The sequence below is a fragment of the Elgaria multicarinata genome, chromosome 12 (assembly GCF_023053635.1).
Source record: "Elgaria multicarinata webbii isolate HBS135686 ecotype San Diego chromosome 12, rElgMul1.1.pri, whole genome shotgun sequence".
Taxonomy (NCBI): Eukaryota; Metazoa; Chordata; class Lepidosauria; order Squamata; family Anguidae; genus Elgaria; species Elgaria multicarinata.
Window position 1 is genome coordinate 21720441 of NC_086182.1, and position 20864 is coordinate 21741304.

General features: G+C 41.8%; 1 protein-coding gene across 3 annotated transcripts; it reads left to right on the plus strand.

Moving 5' to 3' along the window:
- The first annotated feature begins 300 nt into the window (after nucleotides 1–300).
- MSANTD2 (Myb/SANT DNA binding domain containing 2) lies at nucleotides 301–18199 on the plus strand. 3 transcript variants are annotated; one of them, XM_063138843.1, is made up of 4 exons: nucleotides 301–831; nucleotides 13542–13800; nucleotides 15032–15092; nucleotides 16955–18199. In XM_063138843.1, the coding sequence occupies exons 1-4, from the start codon at nucleotides 304–306 to the stop codon at nucleotides 17805–17807; spliced, it is 1701 nt and encodes a 566-aa protein (XP_062994913.1). In that variant the 5' UTR covers nucleotides 301–303; the 3' UTR covers nucleotides 17808–18199. The 3 variants fall into 3 exon arrangements, with proteins under 3 accessions (XP_062994913.1, XP_062994914.1, XP_062994915.1); XM_063138844.1 differs by lacking the exons at nucleotides 15032–15092; nucleotides 16955–18199 and adding an exon at nucleotides 12907–12950 and having other exon boundaries at nucleotides 13542–13655; XM_063138845.1 differs by lacking the exons at nucleotides 15032–15092; nucleotides 16955–18199 and adding an exon at nucleotides 12910–12950 and having other exon boundaries at nucleotides 13542–13655.
- Nucleotides 18200–20864: the final 2665 nt, after the last annotated feature.

The window sequence follows — 20864 nt, forward strand, 5'->3', positions numbered from 1 at the left end:
TTCAGTGGTCCTACTCTAAGTAGGACTAACATTGGCTGCTCCCCGAAGTCTCCACAGGGCCTTTGAGGGCGGGGAAGCGAAGGCGCTCGAGAGAACCGTTTAACGTCCCGTCCCCCCCCCCCCGGCAATTGATCGCCCCTTCCCGCGCGTGCGCCCTCGGCCGCAGCACGCGCCCCAACGCTCCCCGCCCCCTTCCTCTTTTTCCTATTCTCCCGCTTTCCATTCGGATGGTCGTCGCCTGGCGGAAGCCCCGCCCGCTGGGCTCCCTCCGTCACTTCCGCCCGCTCGGCTCGCAGCTCCAATATGGCGGCGCCCTGTGGCTCCTCACAGCTCCCCGCCGCCGAGCCGCCGCTGAAGATCCCCAAGATGGAGGTGCTGTCTCCCGGCTCGCCCGGGGCCCTCAGCGACGGCAACCCCAGCCTCTCCGACCCTTCCACGCCCAGCGGCGCCTCGCCGTTAGGCCCCACCGGGCCGGGCTCCGTGGCCGCGGCGACCTCGGCGGGGGCTGGGGCCGGCTCGGGAGGCGGCAGCGGCGGGGGCGGCGGCGCCGGGGGCCGTGGCGGGGCCTCCCCTTCCGTCTCCTTCTCGCCCGGAGGTACCGCCACGGCGGCCGCCTGCCGAGGCATGTCGTGGACGCCGGCGGAGACCAACGCTCTCATCGCCGTGTGGGGCAACGAGCGGCTCGTGGAGGCGCGGTACCAGCAATTGGAGGGCGCCGGCACCGTGTTCGGCAGCAAGGCCCCCGGGCCCGCCATGTACGAGCGAGTCTCCCGGGCCCTGGCGGAACTGGGCTACGAGCGGACGCCCTCGCAGTGTCGGGAGCGCATCAAGGTACGGAGCGCAGCCGCTGCCCAGCGAGTGATGCTCGAGCGAGGAGGAGGAGGTGGTGATAGTGGTGGTGGTGGTGATGATGATGATGATGATGATGCCCAGGCGCTCCCCCGGGGGCTAACCATTCGGTTGGGGGCTTCTCTTGGGGGGCGGGGGCGGTCGCGCCCTAGTCTTTCGCCCAGGAATAATGGCTCTTCCCCCTCTTCGGGCTTCCTTTGAAAGCCTCCAGATGATTCTCCAGGGACCTTGTGGCAGCCAGCAAACCCATCCTCTTACATTCTTTAGTGTCTCTTTTCTTTTTCTTTTGTATGCATGTGTCTTTTGGTCCCTCGTGACCAACTGAAATAGCTTGATTGTGGGGACGGTCAGCTTATATGCTGCGTGACCTCGTTTGGGGTCAAGAACTCTTATCGTAGCCCCACTCTTTCTAAAAGCAAGAAATAACAAAAATAGAACAACCTGTTCCAGTCGTGTTCACAGTTGAGGATTTTTCTGGTCTTGTTCCTGAAGAGCTAGTAAGTTCGGCAGGCAATAAACTACCATGCTGGCTGCTGTTTTCTCTTAGGGCCAGGATGCTGCTTTACAAGAGCACTCACATGCAAAAACATAGTTATTTACGTGACACAAGGGAGCAGGGATGTAAGGAAACTGAGCGAACAAATCTAGGGTTGAGAAGCGGGGGTTTGAGTTCTGCCAGGGAATAAGATCCCATAGCTTGATTAATAGTAGGAACTTTTTCGGTTTGGGTTCCTGTTTTTCTTTCTAATTCTATTGGACAACATCAGGAGCATGTATGGCCAATTCTGAGTCTTAATTGTAAAGAGAAGCATGTAAAGTAAATGTTTTTAGCAGAATTTATGAGTTCTAAATATCAGAAAACTTGGTTTAGTTTTGTTTGTGCGGTTTGAGCACTGGCTTTATTATGTTGGAGTTAGAAAGGGATAAGATGGTAAAGAAGTTTAGCTGTAGGGAAATGAGTGGGCAGACTCATGTGAAATGAAACTAGACCTCAACTTTAGAAACATCCCTCAGTATGCGAACTTTCAGATACCTCATGAATGAAATATCTCATACAAATCAGTCATGTGCTTCAGTTTTCTGCCAGATCACAAGGACATTGAATAGTTCTGGAAAGCTACAGATGGCTTTCTTGTTTCTGGGTGGAACAGAGAAAAGATTTGATGGACTTTTAGCTAAGGAATACATTCCTCTTTAAGATAGTAGTGGCTTGTAGAGTAAATATAGTTGTTGTTTTCTCCATGCTGATTTTCTTTCAAGGGATGTCATAACTGACGAAGCAATATTAATCAGCGTAAGTTGCACTTAGTATCCCTCATTTTTCTATGTGGTTCTGTAGAGTGAATGAAATTAGTCACTCACTAAACTCAAGCTTGTTTGCTTCAGTTAACTGTCCAGTTAGATAGGAAAGAATAAAAGTGATTTGTATACTACCAAATAAAGTTTTTAATTTTTGTGAACCGCCCAGAAGGCTTTGGCTATTGGGCGGTATAAAAATGTAATAAATAAATAAATGTTGCTCATACTCTCAAGTGTCCTTACTTTCCCTTTCAATCTTCCTAATATTGGATCTGATGGCAACTTAACCACCTTACTCTCTAAAGAGTAATATTCTGGCATGCTGTGTTATTTCTGTATTTTGTTTACTGGAATTAGTACTGGTGAAAGCAAACTTTCTTTACTTTTATTATAGTAATACTAAGGTGGGGGATAGTATGCCTGGATGGAACCTGGTGTCTGCTTCCTTCTAGTTTAGTGTTGTACGCTTTAACATGGACAACTGCCTGTGTGTTAATGGGAGTCAATCTCTCTCTCTCTCTTTCTCTCTCTCTCTCTCTCCCCCCCCCCCCCCACACGTAACTTTTCTCACTGGGAATGGAAGTGATCCATGTGTCAAGACCTGCCAACTTAGAGCATAGTGTACAAATCTTTTCTTGATGCTTATCCAAGACAGCTTTCCCTTAAAGAGTTAACCTGAAGCTCATTTTTAAAGCTTCTGTCAAGCATCACAAAGTTACCTTCACTTTTGCATAACGTAAAGATTCTCGGACAATTTCATGATATCTGTTTAAAACCAGTAACTGGTGTGTGTGTGTGGTGGTTCACCCAGTTCAAAGCCTGTTGAATAGCTGGGCCCTGTCTAGCAAGGAGGAAGTGCTTTCAAACATAAGTGTTTGTTCAGAGCAGCTACAGCAAGTTAGCTACCAAGCCATATACAAGGTTATGTTGTTATCCCATAAAGCCCTAAACAACTTGGGACCAGCATACCTAGCACACAGTCTCCCCTTATATACACCCAGATGACAGTTATGATCTTCAGAAGAGGTCCTGCTGGCCATTCTGAAACGAACGGTATGTTGCCACGAAGAACCTTGGTGGTGGGCCTTCTTTGTAGCAGCTCCCACACTCTGGAAAACCCTCCCTCGTTTGGTTCGGGAGGCTTTTAAATGCCTCCTAAAAAAGTACCTCTTCATACAGGCCTGGACTGTAATTTATCTGATTTTATGCTGCACTTTTACCTTTTAACGTTTTAATTTATTGTATACTTAATTTATTTTTCATGGTTTTAATTGTGCACTGTCCGAAGAACCTCGGCTATCAGGCAGTATAAAAATGTAATTTAAAAAAAGTTAACAATTGTGGGATAAAACCATGTGTGATTAAAATGGACTTAGGAATCCATGCGTACATGCAATTTTAGAAATGACTTTGCTTCCCAATCTAATTGCTAGCATCTTTATAGAAGAATAAAGGTTTATGTCTTAGACCTAAATAAATATATATTTATTTAAAATGTTTATACCTTCCCTGTCATATAGTTCAAAGCAGTTTACAAGAATAAGAAAATACAACAACAAAAACAGACAAAAAAGAAAATAAAAGTCAGCAATAAAACAATTAAAATCAACTGCAATAAAAAGCATCATAAAAACAATCAAAACCATTGTTTTCTTTAAAAATAGATGGACTGCATATGTATATGTATAGTAAGCAAACAATAATATCCAGCCATTTACAGACCAAAGGCTTTCCAGAGCAAGGAGGTGTTTTGCTGAGGCAAAAAAACCACCAAGAAGGGAGCAAGATGAATTTCCCTAGGGTTGGGTGTTCCAAAGCCTGGGTGCAAAAAGAAAGAAAGACCTCTCTGTTGTCCCAACGATATCATTTTGGTTTGGAATTGACAAGAAGGTAGAGATGTGAAGGCCTGAAGGGAAGAAAACAGGGGGAAATTGGGGAAAGCCATAATCCCCCCCCCCCGGACTGTTTTGAGGTTTTCCCCCCCCAAAATTGGGAAAATTGAACAGCTTTGGATTATGAATGCTTTTCTTTTAGAATTTAAGACAAAGTGTTTAAATATTGTTATCCAGTTTTTACTTCCCCCAAAATGATTTCTAAAAACTGTATAATAAGAACACTTTTATAATAAGACTAGAGATGTGAAATGTCTGGAAGTAATGAAGTCATGCGGTAAAATGAATTTTAAATCCTCTCTGTAAGATTCCCAGCATAGTTAGTTCTTCCATTCCTTATTAAAATTATTGATGTAAAGTATATTTTACTGATAAACATTGATGCGCAGTTTCCCAACCAATATGTGAGTAGAGTCACTATTGTGCATTCCTGACAATAAATGTGCATTCTTGAACATTTGTGTTTTGTTCTATTGAGTCATGTGTTTCTGATGCTGTAGCAACCATTAAATAACTAATTTAGTCAGACAGTAATTACAAATTTACTGAGTTTTACTTTTCAAAGTTTTGAAATATGTTTTTTATGAGTGAACTATACTTGAAATAACTTTAGAAACAGAAGGGTTGCTTTATGTTCCAAAAACAGCCCTCCCCAACTTGGTGCCCTCAGGCTGATTTGAACTACAAGGCCCAGCATTCCTGACCATTAGCCATACTACCTGAGGCTGATGGGACCTGGAAGTTAAAGTAACTAAAGGACACCAAGTTGGGGCAGGCTGTCTTAAAGCAATAAAGTGACTTTAGATCTGTAATGACCTCTAAAAAGATAAGCATTGCTACTTTTTCTATTTTTCCAAAGTTTCTATCCCTCCCCCCCCACACACACACACATGGTCTCAAAATTTCCAGTAATTTTACATCTCTACAAGAGGGACTCCATAGATTATTGTAATAAGTGGGCTGGTTCATATGGGAGAAAGTGGTTTCTTAGATACTCTGGTTCTAAACCTTATAGATCTATGGATCTAGAATAGTGGGTGTTATTGGCTTTTCTTCAGTTAGATTTAAGGTTGTGATCACTGTCTATGGCTTTGCAGACAAGGCAGGAGGCTTTAAGTTTGTAAGTTTGAAGTGATTGTCTTGTTATAGCATAATAGCTACAGGTGAATATCCACACTGATATTCACTTTGTGTCTTTGGCTAATATGAAAAGAGCTGAGAGATCACTCTGAGCTAAATTGATGGTGATAATGATTTTGGCTGGGAATACACCATACTATTCCTTTTATACTATTGATCCTGTTGGTAGTATTGATAACAACTGTTCTTAAAACAGCATTGCTTAACTATTGAAATGAAATCCGTCATAAATAGCATTGCTTTCATGTTTTAAACATTTTAATCCCACCAGAAATCCACTGCCTTGGGAGTTTCCTAGAGACTTGGCTTTTAGTTTGCATGCTATTTCAGTTCACTCTAGGATATTAACCGTGCTCTCCTATGCATGTCTCTTTGGAAGATGCCCCATTGAGTTTAGTGGGACTCCCAGATAAAAGCATATAAGATTTTAGCCTCAGAATGGTATAGCAAGAATGAATCATTTGAAAGACCTAGCTTCATCTCCAAGCTCAGGTCTTATTTGATATGTTTGGACAAGTCACTGCTTCTCATTGTGGTTCTGAGGATAAGCAAAAAACTCCGCAAATCCCTTTCTGCTACAGTTGCTACATTAATGATGTTGCTTCTTTCATCTGTGCCCTTTCAGATAATTTTGGCTCTTCATATGAGATATTAGGGTTTCAGTTCACAAGAAGTCCTGCAAAAGTGTGTGATATAGCTGTGTGTTTTAAAATATCTAATGTTTTATACTTTTTATCTTAAGAAGCTTAGAAAACGATTCATTAATGCATAAATGTTGTATTCTGTGTTAATCCACCAGTAGTCCAATATTATGCATTTATGAAGTTCCAGGTTTCAGTGTGTTTATGTAATCTGTTATTGCCACGCAAATATGAACCCAGTAATGCCAACAGATGATGGGTGAAGACTATGTACTATATAAAAGGAACTGTAATTTGCTGTATCACTGATACCCATTATAATATATTTGAAGGTTAATTAACTTGGCTGACTTGCTGTATTAGCCACTTCACAATCCACAGAGTGGAAAATGTTTGTATAAAGTCATTCAATTCTCTTGCCCCACCAGTATTTTATAGGTTACCCATATTTAATTTTTTTTCTGTCTCTGCAAATAACTTGCTCAGTTGTGAATATTTTAAAGCCCTTTATATATGAATTGTTTATGTGCTTAATGTCAAGGCATATGCTTCAATAGAAGAGAAATTCAGAATATTTTTTTTAAAATAGGCAATTGAAAGGAAGAATGAATGTTCATATAATATATATATATTGTGTATTTGAGCACAATCCTATGCATGTCTGCTTAGAAGTAAGTCCCGTGGAATTCAATGAAGCTTACTTCACAGATAAGTATGCATATTATTGCAGTGTTAGGCAGCAATCCTAGACACTGCTACCTGAGAGTAAGTAATATTGCACTCTGTGAGATTTACTTTTGAGTAGACATGCCTAGGATTGCACTGAAGATCAATAGTTCTGTTCAGACTGTGTTGTGTACATCAGCTCTTGTGTGAGAATTCATTCCTAATGAAGTCAGAAAATGTGGTGGCAAGGAAATTCTTATACTTGCGCTAAATAATTTCACCAAGAGCGTCAAATGGGGTTATCAAATTATTCCTCACTGCATATCCTTGAAAAGTTTTCAGATTCTTGACTGAAATACAAAAGAGGCTAATGATTAAATTAGGGACTTGGTTTCTCCTCTTCCATTGTAGATTTGCACCTCTACCCTTTTAATGCTAAAAGTGCTGAAAAGTTCCAAAAGGGGGGGGGGGAGACACATTTGATGATCCAAAGCAAGAACAGATAATGAGCAACAGAATGAGGTGAAACTTTTTGAAAAATAAGTGTTGATTTGCATCAATATACTGGCAAGGGAGGTTCTCTGAATTTTAAGGGGATCTTTTTCTTGAGTACAAGATGCCATGACAAAACCAAAGGGAGCTAAAGACAGATAAACTCAGATGAAGAATAAGGTTCAACTTTGCTTTAAAAGCTCTGGCCCCTTGATCATTTTCAGTCTTCAAGGCAATATAACTTGCTAGAAATATATTTTAATCATGTTACGTAAGAGGTAAAGGAAATGTATTAGCTACATAGGACGTAAAATCAGTGGTCAAGTTTGTCCTTAGCATATTAATTTTAATTTTAAGTCTGTGGACATCTTGTTCCTTTTGAATACAGCATTATCTACTAGAATCATGCCATGTGTAGGACAGTTATTATCTGACAAATATTCAGTCATCTGTGAAGACTGGACATCATTATTCTAGGTCCAAGACAGCTTCCTTGATGAGTCTTTGCAGTCTCTGTAATATGAAAATATGCAGCACATTAATGTGTTAAGCTGATCTCCTTATCTGATACTTGATTTAGTACAGATAATTTAATTAATGCTCATAATTTGCCTTCCTGGGTCTAACTTCCTTCTGTTGCCTGGGAGAATTAAAGTGATTAATTTTCAAAGAAGCTAGTAGTTACTTAAGTACACAAATGAGGGTTCTCTGGGCTTGTTTGCATACAGCGGAGTGCTTCGGGGCATGTGATTTCAGTTTAGACTGTCTTGATTCAGAGCATATGCAGATACACTCTCCTGAATTGCCAAAACTCTACCATGATTTCTTCTTGGGATCACATGAGTATTCCAGCAGGTATTGAACTGATCAAAACAGGTATCAAACGTAGTTGATCCCGTTTTCTACGTTATATCCTTCCCTCGGGGAATCATTTTTGAAGGGCTCACAAGAAGAGGTTAATGAAAAGGTGATTGCAGCCTGCTCCCTCATTATCTGCTGTGTGGAACCCAGCAACGAGGAAGCTAGTGGTTCAGTTTGATATATGTGTGCAGATGGGGAACATATAGAACCATTGAAACCCTTCTAAAGGATTGTGTTTGGTAGTAAGCAGTTGCTTCTTTTGTAGGCTGTGTCTTAGGAGTTGGGTACTGATTACCAAGGCTGGAGACTAAGGTCCAGTTTTCTTGGGACATTGTAGCTAGTACCCTGTCAATCTCCCCTCCCCCCCTGAGAAATGGAATTTATTTCCAGGTGATTCTTCTTGATTCTTCTTGGAAATGCTGAATGCTTATGATGAAAAAAGAATGAAGTGAGGAGTGGAAGTGTAAAAGGTAACAAAAAACTTATTTCCAACAGGACAGTAAGAAGAGCATTACGTTTTTGACAGTTGATAGGAAGGTTCTTACATAATGGTGGCAATGGTTAGCAATGAACTTCTTTCGAAGGCCACATTTATATCAGTAGATATTAGCTAAATGCATTCGTTATAGCCGGTGTTACTATAAGAACTATGGTCTAATAGAATTGGTGCCTGTTTGCTTTTTAAAAATCTTCCTCCCTATCCCTTTTTCCTTTTATGCCATGTCATTTCAGTTGTAAGCCTGCGTAAAGGACTGTTGTTTTTATTGACTGAACATACGCCACTGTGTGTTTGCACTGCTCTTTTTGGCCGAAGATAAGTATAAAATGCTTTAAATAAAGGTTGGGCAATTTGTGATCCTCCAAATACTTTGCCCTACAGCTCCCATCAGCCCTCATCATTGGCTATGCTGACTAGGGCTGGTGGGAGTTGTGGGCCAAAACATTTGGAGGGCCACAAGTTGCCAACTACTTCGAAGATATGCATCTGCAGTGCCGAGGGTGCCCCAGACTGTCAGAAGCTGAGCAACAGGAACTAGAGTATCATTAGTGTCCAATGCCAGGGATTTTCAGTCTGTGAGATGAGACTCAGTAGGAGAGTCATGAGCAACTTGTCAGAGTGGTTGTAATAGTTTGTACTGGCCCCTTCTCTCTCTCTTTCTCGCTCTCTCTGTTTGTCCAGATACCTCAGTTTTGTCCCTTTCCCCCACCCCATAAGTGCAATGCAGAAGGCTATGTGTGTCACTCTTTGTATTGATCCTTAGTGCTTTGGGGTGCAGGCAGGCACTGGAGGAAAATGCCTGCCATTGGCAACTTTTGTGCTTCCTTAGAACTCTTCCCATATTCACTTTGAGACAGTGAGGCAGCCCCCATTCACCCCTTGGGAAGTACAGGAAAAACTGAAGGGAATGAATGTTAGCATCCTCATGCAGATGGAACCTTCTTTCTCCCCACCAGCCAAAATATAGATGGGTTCAAAGCCCCTGGACAGCCCCCCCCCATATTTATAGGCAATTAATTTGTCTGAGTGACTTCGTTGCCACTGTCCCATCATTCTAGTGAAGGAGGGGAAGACTACAAAGAGCTGTTCTGATTCCCCCCCCCCCAGTGGTTGTGTGCAGAAGCCAGATATTTAGTTTTTTCCTATTCTAATGCTAGTGTTGGATTAATGCCACAAATCCTCACATACAGCAGCAGACAGTACACCTCTCCACACTTACCTGTGGAACAGTGCCGGGTGGAGTAAGTGTTCAAGGAAGAGTAAGCTCGTCTTGGGGTGTTCAAAAAGTTTGAGACACAGCCTTGGGATTTAATGTTGACTTGTGGCTTTGCACTCTGTTGTTTTTTGTTCACCACATCAGCCACGGACAAGAATGAGTGGTGGCACGCAAGTGGGCTTTGTGTTGGCTCCATTATAATAATGTATGGATCATATGAAACTCATTTAATACTTAGTCAATCTTTTGGTCCATCTAGCCCAGTATTGACTACTGTTGAGTAGCAGCAGCTGCTTTCCAGTTCTGCTTCCTGAGATCCTTTTAATTGAATTTGGGACCTTTTGCATGCAAAGTCTGTGGTGCACCACTGAGTTTTGACCCCTTCAGATTTGGACAGCTTTCTTGGACTGTGCATACTTATAATTACAAAATTAGGCAACCTTTGCCCTGCACAGCCACTTGCTTGCTTTCCTTGAAGCACTTAATGACTAGTGCTGGAAAAATGTTCCAAAATTTTGAGATGCCTAGCTAACCCAAGTGTCAGGTAATTTCTCAGCCTTGCTTGTGAAAAGATAACTAAGGGGCATCCTCCAGATGTGTTTTAATCAGGAAGTACATACCAATAGCTGTCTGCTTTTTATTTCTGTGTTGCATCTCTTTGTGTGTACTGTTCATGGTAGGTAATCTTGTGGTCTGCAGGATGAGAGAGAGCAGCACTGTAGTTGCCCCCATATATTGTATATATTATAGAGCAACTAGCTGTACCCAGCGTAACATACGCCGTTGTAGCAGGGAGGTCGGGGGGGAGGGGGAGCAGGTGTCTCCCTCTCCCCGGGGTTCCTGTCAGCCTTGGGCCGCCTGCCCAGCTCGCATGAGATTAGGCCGGGGCCTGAGCTCGCAGCAGGCAAGCGGCCTCCCACCCGGCCACCAAGGGCCCCAGCTGTGCCTCGCTCATGATCCAGACTGTGGCGCTGCCCCCTTCTTGGGGGTGGGGGAGCGAAGAGGCAGAAAGGGGGTAGGATTACCTTGGAAAGCCCAGAGGAGTCGGGCGAGGGGCTTAGCAACCTGTATCAGCTGACGTTATGCGTTGTTACTGTTGCTTAGCAACCTGTATCAGCTGAAGCCTTTATGGAAACATACCTAAGCGTTTTATATATAGATAGATAGCTTCACACAACATAAGCAGAACTTTCTGATCTTGTCTGTCTGACATAGCTATCCATTGGCAATATGTTTGGCCTTTCGCTGATCTGTGGTGTGCCCACCTGTAGTAACTTCTACTTCCCCTGTCTTGGCTCTTTGCAGGTAGGTTGGAACAGTCTTTTTGAAGTCCGTGTTCTTCATTTTAAAATATTTCTGAACTTTCAACAGGATTGCTTCTAGATTGCTTCCTTAGAATTGAAACACACTGCCAGAAAAGACTTTGCAATGTTAAATTGAGTCTCGGTGTTTGAGGCCGTGTTTGTGGATCTTGAGACTCCTAAAAGACCTCATCAGAGCATATGAAACTTCCTGGCTAATTGTGCGAGTGACATTGCTTATTTTAGCTTTGCTGTTAATAAAAACATTTATTATCTCTAATAAAGCCACATTAATGTCTGCTATAACACTCTGTAGTTTAGTTAGATAAACAACTCTCTGTAACAATGATAATTAGAAGTATCTGGGTTTTAGTAGATTTAGTTCTGTTGACCTCCTAATGGGTCCAAGTCTTGAAACAAAATTCTTTGTTGTAAGTGGATCGTGCAGCCTGCTGGAAAATATCAAAGTGTGCAAAAAGGCTTTAAACCTGTTCTTTACTGATGGCTAGCAGCAACATTTCAAATGTGTTTAGTTTACCCCCCAGCTTCGCAATGCAGAAAAAACATAATATGACAGCATAAGCTCTTGGAATTTAGGGTTTGGATAGCGATCAAATAAGAATGTGCTAGTTTCATTCAGAATATACTAAAGTGTGTTATGTTTTTTGGTAGATTTGGATTTATTTCTTCTTCTTACTGAACATATTGTGATTCTTTAAGGAAGATGGGGGATGTGTTTTTATTGTGTCTAGTATTCCATAAGCTTGGGAACTGAATGGAGGGACCGGGGCAATGACCAGGGTTCTTGATGACAGTTTTACTTTGGAGACTGAGAACAGAGGCCTGGCCTGCCACACTTCATCCCTTCCCCTTCAAATTGGCTAAATGCAATAAGTAAAACTAATTCCCGGCCACCATTCTGGAGAGAACACCCATTCATCTATGAGTTGTTGTCCACATCTTAACACTTTTCCTCTAAGGAGTCAAAGCTCACAGCAACCGTATGCAATAGTGACTGACCCAAGGTCACCCAATAAAATTTGTCTTTTAGTGGGGATTTCAACCTCGATCTTCCCATTCTAGGCCCAGTATTCTAGCAACACCATCACATTGATTGTGTTCTCGATCATTATCCTTGTAGCATTTCTGTGTTCTTTTGTTGCAATTAAGATGGGTTTAGGGAGAAGACACTTATACTGACAGTATCTGCAGGTCTAGTGAAGCACAACATTAATTTTTAGTCAAGAAATTATTCCTGTTCTCCCCCCCTGCATTTTTTGCTATCTTCACATCTTCAACGCAGCGCCATAAAATTAACCACTGGATAGCTTTATTCCAGCTCCCAGGATTCCAAGAATCCAGAAGGGGCACTGAATATTTTTATGCAACTGCATGGTACAGCAGCAGAGTCACTGGGGAAACTGGCAAAGTTACACTTCAGTTCCAAAGTGTAACTCTGGACTTCTGTTCCAAACTGCTAAAGTGGCTTGGAGATAGCAAGGTCTTGTGCCACTTGGGTAACCAGATTCATTCAGCTTCTTCAATCTTTTGTCCGAAAAGAAAAGGGACTTCTTAATTTATTTTCCTTAATGCTGCTCAATATTTCCAAGTTATCACACCCCTTTTTCTGTCAACGAAACATACTTGCTCTTGATAAGAGATCAAACAAGGTGCCCTGTCAATTTTCAGTCTGTATCCTACTCCTTACATCAAACTATATTAAGAAATATAGAATAAGAGTTTTTTCCCCCCTAAGAACAGTTGTTGTGTTTAGTTGGAAACCGGGAGGAGAAGCCTAGAAGGAGGTATTTGCAAAGCTTTGCATTTGCTGCTATGTAATGCAGGCTGCTTGCAGCCTAGTGAGGCATCAGAACAAGAATTAAAGTGGCTAAAACCTGACTGAGGCTTGGTGTATAAGATACTTCAGAATCTAGGCTGGACTGTTGGGTTTAATGTTTTATGATTAGACCTGACCATCTTAGTACTGTGTGTTTGATATTTGAGCATGGGAATTCAGAGCATTATTGATTTCACCTCTTTTAAATTTCAGCAGCTTCCCAAGAGACAGAGTGAGTTAGTAAGGATGCAAAATATGTAAGTAATATATTTTACTAGCTAAAGAGTTTAGGCCAACATTTTTTTTTTAACTTCTGAAATGTTTTCTTTTTGGAGTAAGGGATGATCCAGCTGTCTGCTTTTGGTGACTCCTGTTTTTCTCTCTCCCTCTCTCTCTCTCCTTTCCCTTAATCTTCTTCTCCAAACTATGGGCGCAACAGTAGCTGTTCTTTCTCCTCCCTTTGTAAAGGTGTACATCTTATGGGCTTGTTGGTATCTGACTGGGATTTAGTTCTGCCTAATATAGCAAGTTTGGGGACTGAGATGGGCAATCCCTTGGCAGTAGTGAAGAACAAATAAAAATTGAACTTCTTAAATGATGCTGATCAACTAGATGCGTTGTCCTCTTCTGGCAAATACACTAATGAAAGTGCTGTTGTATGTTGGGAACTTTAAATGGCTGTGAAAGTTCAACCTGCTTTAAGGCTACTTGATAGCATCCTGTTTTGGTTAAAACAGTCAAGTATGTGTGGTGAAGCTTTGCTGAGCTAGAGTTAGCGATGAATGAAAATTGTGTGGCATATTTAGAATTAAGCCACTATGAGCTAACACATGCCGTTTCTGTTTTAGACCCTTCGCAGGTGTTACAGTCGCGTGAAAGAGCATGGTGTTGGGAAAAGGAAAAGCAGTTACACGTTTGAACAGCTGGAGCAGGTGTTTGGGCAAGGCGGATGGGACTCTCAACCCTGCCAACCAGTGCTCATCAACAGCAGCGGCTTGTACCAAGAGCTGGAGTCGGATGGCAGCACAATGGAGGAATACTCGCAGGACGAATGGGGGAACCACAGTCAGGATCTTCATTGTTACCAATCAGGAGACCAAGAGTTGGGTAAGAAGTGCCAAGCGTCGCCCATATTCTGTCATTGTACTTCCCTCCCCCACACCATTGCTAATACTATAATGCTGCTACTCCTATTTCTGCTGGTTGGCATAGCACATGGCCAATTCTTACTGTTTTCTACGTGTTGCCATTGTGTATCTTGACGTTGAGGTTTTTAAATTAGGAAAGGGGGCAGTACAGAGAAGAACTGTTGTACTTTGCTAGCCAATTTGGTACTGTTTCGGTTTACATATGTGTAGTGGCTATACTGTGTTTCTCTACTGCCTGATGGGATTATTGTGACGATCTCTAAAGCTACACATAGACTTAATAATGGCCAATCTGAACTTTTTACTTTTTGAGGTCGTAAAGTCGACTCATACTGGCATTCATTCTCTCTCTCACATGCACATGTACATATATGTACACACACACACTGTTCAAAAGAGATGCTAAGCCATGGTTAGGCAGATAACCCTTTTGCAGCAAATGGTTAGTGAGTGTATTTAAACTGTGGTGATGTAACCGTTTTATTTGGATATGGAGAGTTTTGCTTCTTCCTTGGAGCTTCTTCCTTATAGTCACAGTTGTGACAGTAACAGCTGCATCTGGGTTCATATACAGATAAGCTTTTTGTGTTTGAAATGGGAATTGGTACAGAGGTGGGTCCGTGGCTCAGTGGCAGAGCCCCTGCTTTGGATATAGAAGGTCACAGGTTCAATCCCTGGCATCTGCAGGTAGAACAGGAAAAAACCTTGCGTGAAATGCTGGGGAGCCATTGCTCCTAGTCTGTGTTGACAATAGTGGGATAAATGGACCAATGATCTGACGCAGTCTAAGGCAGCTTCCTATGTTCCTGTGAAATCTTAATTAGAAGCAAATACATTGGTTAGGTGATCTTCAAATATATTAGGCCAGAGGGACAACCATCTGTCAGGTATGCTTTAGGGTGGATTCCTGCACTGAGCAAGGGGTTGGACTCGATGGCCTTATAGGCCCCTTCCAACTCTACTATTCTATGATTCTCTTATTCTTAAGAGGAATCCGTCTCTAAACCTCTAAATCATGTACCTTCAAAATACTGAAGAAATCTAGCTTTTACTGCGTTTAGGTGCTACTGTAATGGGTGTCTCAGGGCATATTCTCATTGATTTCAGACACTGTTGTAGGCAATGTATAGTTGCCGTTTTAAAAACACAAGGTTCAGTCTTTAAGAATTATTTGTAACCTTACATTCTAGATGAAATGCCTGCTACAAAGAAATCGTTGAAGATAAAGCAGGAATCTTCTGAAGAATCACAGTAAGTAGTTTATTGGTGTCTTACCTGTGAATCAGAAGAAAAGCTTCTGACACTTCCAACAGTAATTATAAAGTTCTTCAAACTGTCCTTAATCAAAATAAAAACTTGCTTTAATAAAACAAGGTTCTAATCTCTGTAACACATGCTGTCCAGAAGCTGTGTGTCTCTTGTGAACCCAAATCTAGACACTGATTTGTTTGTACTCTTGTTTTTAAAGTTTACCTCTCACCCCATTTCACTCCTCAAGTTCAGGAAGCTGGTGGGGAGTCAGGTTGTCGTCCCCACCCCCAGATTATTTGTTGGCAAAGAACACTTACATCCTGTGTTTGTGGTTCAAGACTTGAATCACCCAAGTTGGGTAACACAAGGAGTTAAAATGCAATAACAAGAGCAAACAAGCTGCAGATTTATTTATTTTTTTAAAAAAACAAGAATTATAATTGAAGAAATGCAGCAGAATCCTTTGACATTCAGGCCAAAGTTCTGATGAATCAAAAACATTTTCAGGTGGTGGTACAATGCCATGAGAGAAAGAGTACCAGATTTGGATGGCTTTAAAGAAGGGGTTAGTCAACTTCCTGGGGGAGAAGGCCGTCAATGACTGTTAGTGCTGAGGACTATATGCTACCTCCAGTATCAGAGGGAGAATGCCTATGTACACCATTTGCTGGGGAACATGGGCAGCAGGTTGCTCTCATGTCCTGCTTGTGGGTTTCCCACTGATATCTGGTTGGCCACTGTGTGAACAGAATGCTGGAGCAGATGGACTCTTTGTCTGATCCATCAGGCCTCTTCTGATGTTCTTAGAGTAAGCCAAACTAAAGTCCCGATGCTGGGAATTCCAAAGGCTGGGAGCCTCAACTCAGAGAGGTGTCATGGCTTTCCCACCTACAGCATCCCGGAAGGGCCGGATGATGCAAAAGGGCCTGTCCTGATAACCTCGGTGGATGGGCAGGATTGTATCAGAGGAAGTGGTCTTTTTGGTATCCTAGTATCAAGACATTAGGGCTTTAAAAGTAATAGTCAGCACTTTGAATTGCACCTGGACACATATTGACAATTAAGGCAATTGATGTAAGATAAACAAACCAAGATAATGTTAAGAAAAAAATTAATGGAGGAGGCTCCCAAAGGAGCACATGTCTGTGCTGCTGCTGTGTATAGTCCCTCTGCTGCCACCCTCTGACATCTGTTTGTTTGCTGGGAAGGCAACTGCTAAACCCTGTCTTCCAGCAAACAAGCTTGGAACCTTTCCTTTTGTTATAGGATTGTGCTGCTGTTTGTGTTGAAAACAAAGACATGGAAACTCCTGTTACTTCCCAGAATATTTTCCCACACAGAATACATAGGAAAATGCCTTGTGCTGAGTCAGACCACTGGTCCATTTAGCTCAGAACTGTCTACACTCTACACTGTCTTACAGTGGCTCTCCAGGGCTTTAGGCACAAGTTCTTTCCTGCTGTACCTGGAGATGTCCAGAATTGAACCTGGGACCTTTTGCATGTGGAGCATTTTCTCCGCTACCAAGCTACAGCCTTCAATCATATTGTGCTCAGTAACGCTAGGACCATTTTGGTATTAATGTTGTGCTGTAGACACTGCCACTGTTCTGTATAGTGTGTAAGGCAAACTGGCTGGAAGATGCCTCTAGAACAAGTCAGTAGGATTACGTTCTGTCATATTAAGTTCAGGAAGGGGCAAGACAGTGTCGTTCATTTCTCCAGCTGCTATCTTAGTATCTGGCGTTCCTCCTTATGCAAGTTGGTGTCCGAGGCTTACGCTGTTTCTTGTGCAGTTCTAAACCATTTGGTTGCTAGCCTTTAATCTTACACTCTGTTCTTTTCTGTGTGTTTTTTTAAAAGGAAACGAGATATGATGCAGAATATTGTACAGATCTTGGAATCCGTCCAGTTAAAATGGGAGTTATTTCAGAGCTGGACAGACTTCTCTAGGCTACATCTTTCGAACAAACTGGCCATATTTGGCATTGGCTATAACACACGGTGGAAGGAGGATATCCGTTACCACTATGCCGAGATCAGTTCCCAGGTTCCCCTTGGGAAGCGTCTCCGGGAATATTTTAACTCTGAGAAGCCAGAGGGCAGGATCATCATGACCAGGGTACAGAAAATGAACTGGAAGAATGTTTACTACAAATTCCTAGAGATCACCATTAGTGAAGCCAGGTGCCTGGAACTGCACATGGAGATTGACTGGATACCTATTGCTCACTCCAAGCCAACTGGTGGAAACATTGTCCAGTATTTATTACCTGGGGGCATTCCTAAGAGCCCAGGTCTGTATGCCATTGGTTATGAAGATTGCCATGAGAAACCGCAGTCCCCTGATCATGAGGGCATCAACCAGGACCCTGAAAATGAGACTCTGGGGGAAGCAGAAATGCCCTTGACACAGGCCTCCCTCAAAGTGGAGATGGAGTCCACTCGAATCATATATTGTTACCTTGGTATTGCTGAGGTCAGAACTCTCCAGCAGTGTTTGTTCTTACATTTTCAGGCAAACACCAAAACCTTCAGCAAAGAGTGGGTTGGAATCAATGGATTTTTATCTCAAAACTGTATTGTAGACCCGGGGATTTCTCCCAAGTCCATTTATATAAAATTTGTGGAAGTGGAGAGGGACTTCCTTTCTGCCGGCTCTTTGGTAGAGTGCCTGGAAAAAGCCATTGGATATCCCTTGAAATTTAACAACTGAATCTCATCCTTCATAAGGATCAGAACTTTGTTCCCTCTGTGGCATTTGGGCATCTTAACAATACAAGACTGGGCAAAAGAAGCCTTTCTGAATGAACTTGAACAACCACAAAAAGACACGTGCAAGTGATTTTACAAAAAATGTGTATCCCAAGTCAGTAAAATATACAGCTTACTTGCTTGGGCCAAATAGCTGTTTTTGTAAAGCGAAGACTCTGAAAAGGAGCCCTGTAAATACAATGACTATTGGTACATTCCATGTTGGACGAGCGTACACTTTACGTTTCATATGAAAAAGCTGTTTTCCACAATGTCTCATTTTTACACATCTGTCTCTCTTAAGTGTTATTACAGTTATGTAATAAATAAGCAATAGATAATGGCAAGTTTAAACTTGGAGTCACATGAGACTGTTTTTCAGTGCCACCCTTAGCTCCTCTTGTATATAATTTAGCATTTCACGGTTTTTCACTCATCAAGTGTTTTTACTATTTCCGACCAGTGTTGCCTGCGAAAAACTTCTGTTTCTGTGATGTATCCCACTTTACTAGTAGTGTTGCCATATCAGCTTTTTTTTGTTTTTGTTTTTTTGTTTTGTTTTTACATTAAAGTAATCCCTGACCTTTTTTTTAAAAAAAAACAATTAGTTAGCCTCTTTGTGTGGCAGTGAAAGTAACCCACCCGCTGGGAACCATGCTTTTGTCAAATACAATCAAAGCTGTGAGAAGGGTCGGGGTTGGGTGGGGACCGGGAAGTTATGGACCACGAGAGTAAGCATTTCTAATGCCTCATCAAAATGTTACTATATAAGCCCCATTATGCTGCTGGCAAGTTCCAGCTTTTTAAAAGTTTTTTTTTTTAAAAAAAAACAACCTCATCGATCGGTGGAAGTTGTGACATACAATGAATGTGTCCGTCCAAATAAAAACAAACAAACATGTGGATTTTCAGAAATGTGTTTCTTCCTCAATGTGTTTCTCCCTGGGTGTAGAAATGATCGCCACTGGTATTTATTTAAAAAGTCAGTCATTTTTAATTATTTATATTTTAATAGTTTTGAAATGTATATATCCCAGCCCTGACTTAGAGGGAAACTGTCTTCAAGTGGGTGTACAATGCAAAATCAATATAGCATTATAATTTCTCAAAAATATCACAATGTTCTGGATAAAAAATTTTTTTCCATATGCTCGCTAAAATCAAAAGATCGAAAGTAATTCCCCAAAGGCAAGCTCACGGTGCTTCATTGAGGAGGGACTTCCGTAAAGTGTGAGCCATTACCAAAAAGCTCCTGCCTCTTGAGCAAACTAATGTAGTCTTAAGTCATCGGCTATGTTCACACGAAACATTAAGCCAGAATTCTGAAGTGTCCTGGCTTCTCATTCATGAACAAGTGTGCTGGTATACAATGCCCAATTGCTCCTTCTGCCAGCAGGAGCAGCTTGAGTAACACTATTATCTTTCAGGCGCCAGATCAAGACTTTTCTCTTCTCCCAGGCATTTAACAGCATTTAACAACACTAAGTTTGTTTTTTAACGGACCATAAAACTGTTGTTTTTAAATGGATACTGTTGTTTTTATGTTTTTGATGGTTTTAAATTTTGTATATTTTTAATGTTTACTGTTTTTAACTTTTGTAAACCCCCCAGAGAGCTTCGGGTATGGGGCAGTATATAAATGTAATAAATAAATAAATAAATAATTGAGAACTCCACAGCAAGAAACAGCTTAGTGTTGGATCTAAACCCAACTCCTGGTTTGATGCTCCCCAACAAGCCAGGGATTGTAAACCGATTTCAAATCCTGGATTATTAGGGAAGAAAAAAACCAGAAATCCTACTTTGGATATGATGCTAAGCTTTTTCTTGTTTGTGAGTGTTACTGAAGCTTCTCCAACTGGTGAAAGGAGATAAGCAGGAGCGATCAGGCATGCGTACTAGCATGCTTGCCCATGAACAACACGTCAGGATTTTCCAAAGTTCTGGTTTTGGGTGAAAGTGGCCAGTAATGGCCCTCAAGGAAGATCCCATGTTGGCACGCAGGGAAGCTAATTTGGGATGAGATGTCCACTGAGATACTCTGGACCTAAACCACTCACTTATTCCTGTAGGGAATCTGCATCCAGACTTCTATTCCGCAAGCAGAGCAGGGTTTTGCTTGCAGTGTTCTGCAATGCAGGCAGGTAAAGCAAGAATACCTGCACATTCAAAAGCTAGGGATGTAAGTCTCTTTTAGTTTGTGGGTTTGAAGTTAAGTTCCTGAGCATTCAAATTTGTTAAGGTTATTTAACACTAGACCTTGGCTCAGAATTGCCCTTCATTTTTAAACGGGTCAGTAGGAAAAACTTGCTATAAAGCTACAAATACAGATTGGTATACAATCCTGCTTTAAGAAAAGGGTATGTGGGTAGTTAACCAATAAAGTTTTGTAGCACTACCATCATATTACCACTGAGTGTGAAAATGGAGACGTTTCTGACATTGTGGGTAGCTGGAGGGTCCAATCTCAGTATTTGCATATGATCTACCTGCACGTAGAAAAGTGAGAAATGGCGTTGCATCACCTCTGTTAATACGGAGGTAAGTAAGTTGTTTGATGTGTCTTTCTCCCGCCACTCCACCTTCTATATTACTGAGATATGGAATCCCTGAGCAGTCCAGACCTAGAAAAAGGCCCACTTATTCCATATTTGGAAATGAAAACACATTTCAAGTTCCCCACTGCTTTAGGTGTCTACCCAACAAGCTCGAGAAATGATTTTGTAGGGAGGATCTCCTGTTGGGATAAATGTCACTGGGAGAAAAGCGAGCGTTTCTCCCATCTTCTTTCTCTCCAAGATACGGCTTTAAAATTGTAGTCGAGCAGTTGTCTTTGAGCTGAATTCCCACCAACTGAATCTTTAAATGCAGCTTTAATTCACAAGTCAAACATGATGCTGTACTGTTTGTGTGTGGGAAAGGAGGTGTCTCCACAGGTTTCCATACGGCTGACCTAGAACCAGTAATTGCTATAAGAGGTAAGTAAACAAAACATTAAAAGTTTGCTTCATTTATATAG

Bases quoted from the DNA above. Each gene is read 5' to 3' on its own strand.
- MSANTD2 (XM_063138843.1), top strand. From the start codon at position 304: ATGGCGGCGCCCTGTGGCTCCTCACAGCTCCCCGCCGCCGAGCCGCCG. The intron at 832-13,541 runs GTACGGAGCGCA...TTTCTGTTTTAG, and splicing joins AGTGTCGGGAGCGCATCAAG to ACCCTTCGCAGGTGTTACAG. The intron at 15,093-16,954 runs GTAAGTAGTTTA...TTTTTTTAAAAG, and splicing joins GAATCTTCTGAAGAATCACA to GAAACGAGATATGATGCAGA.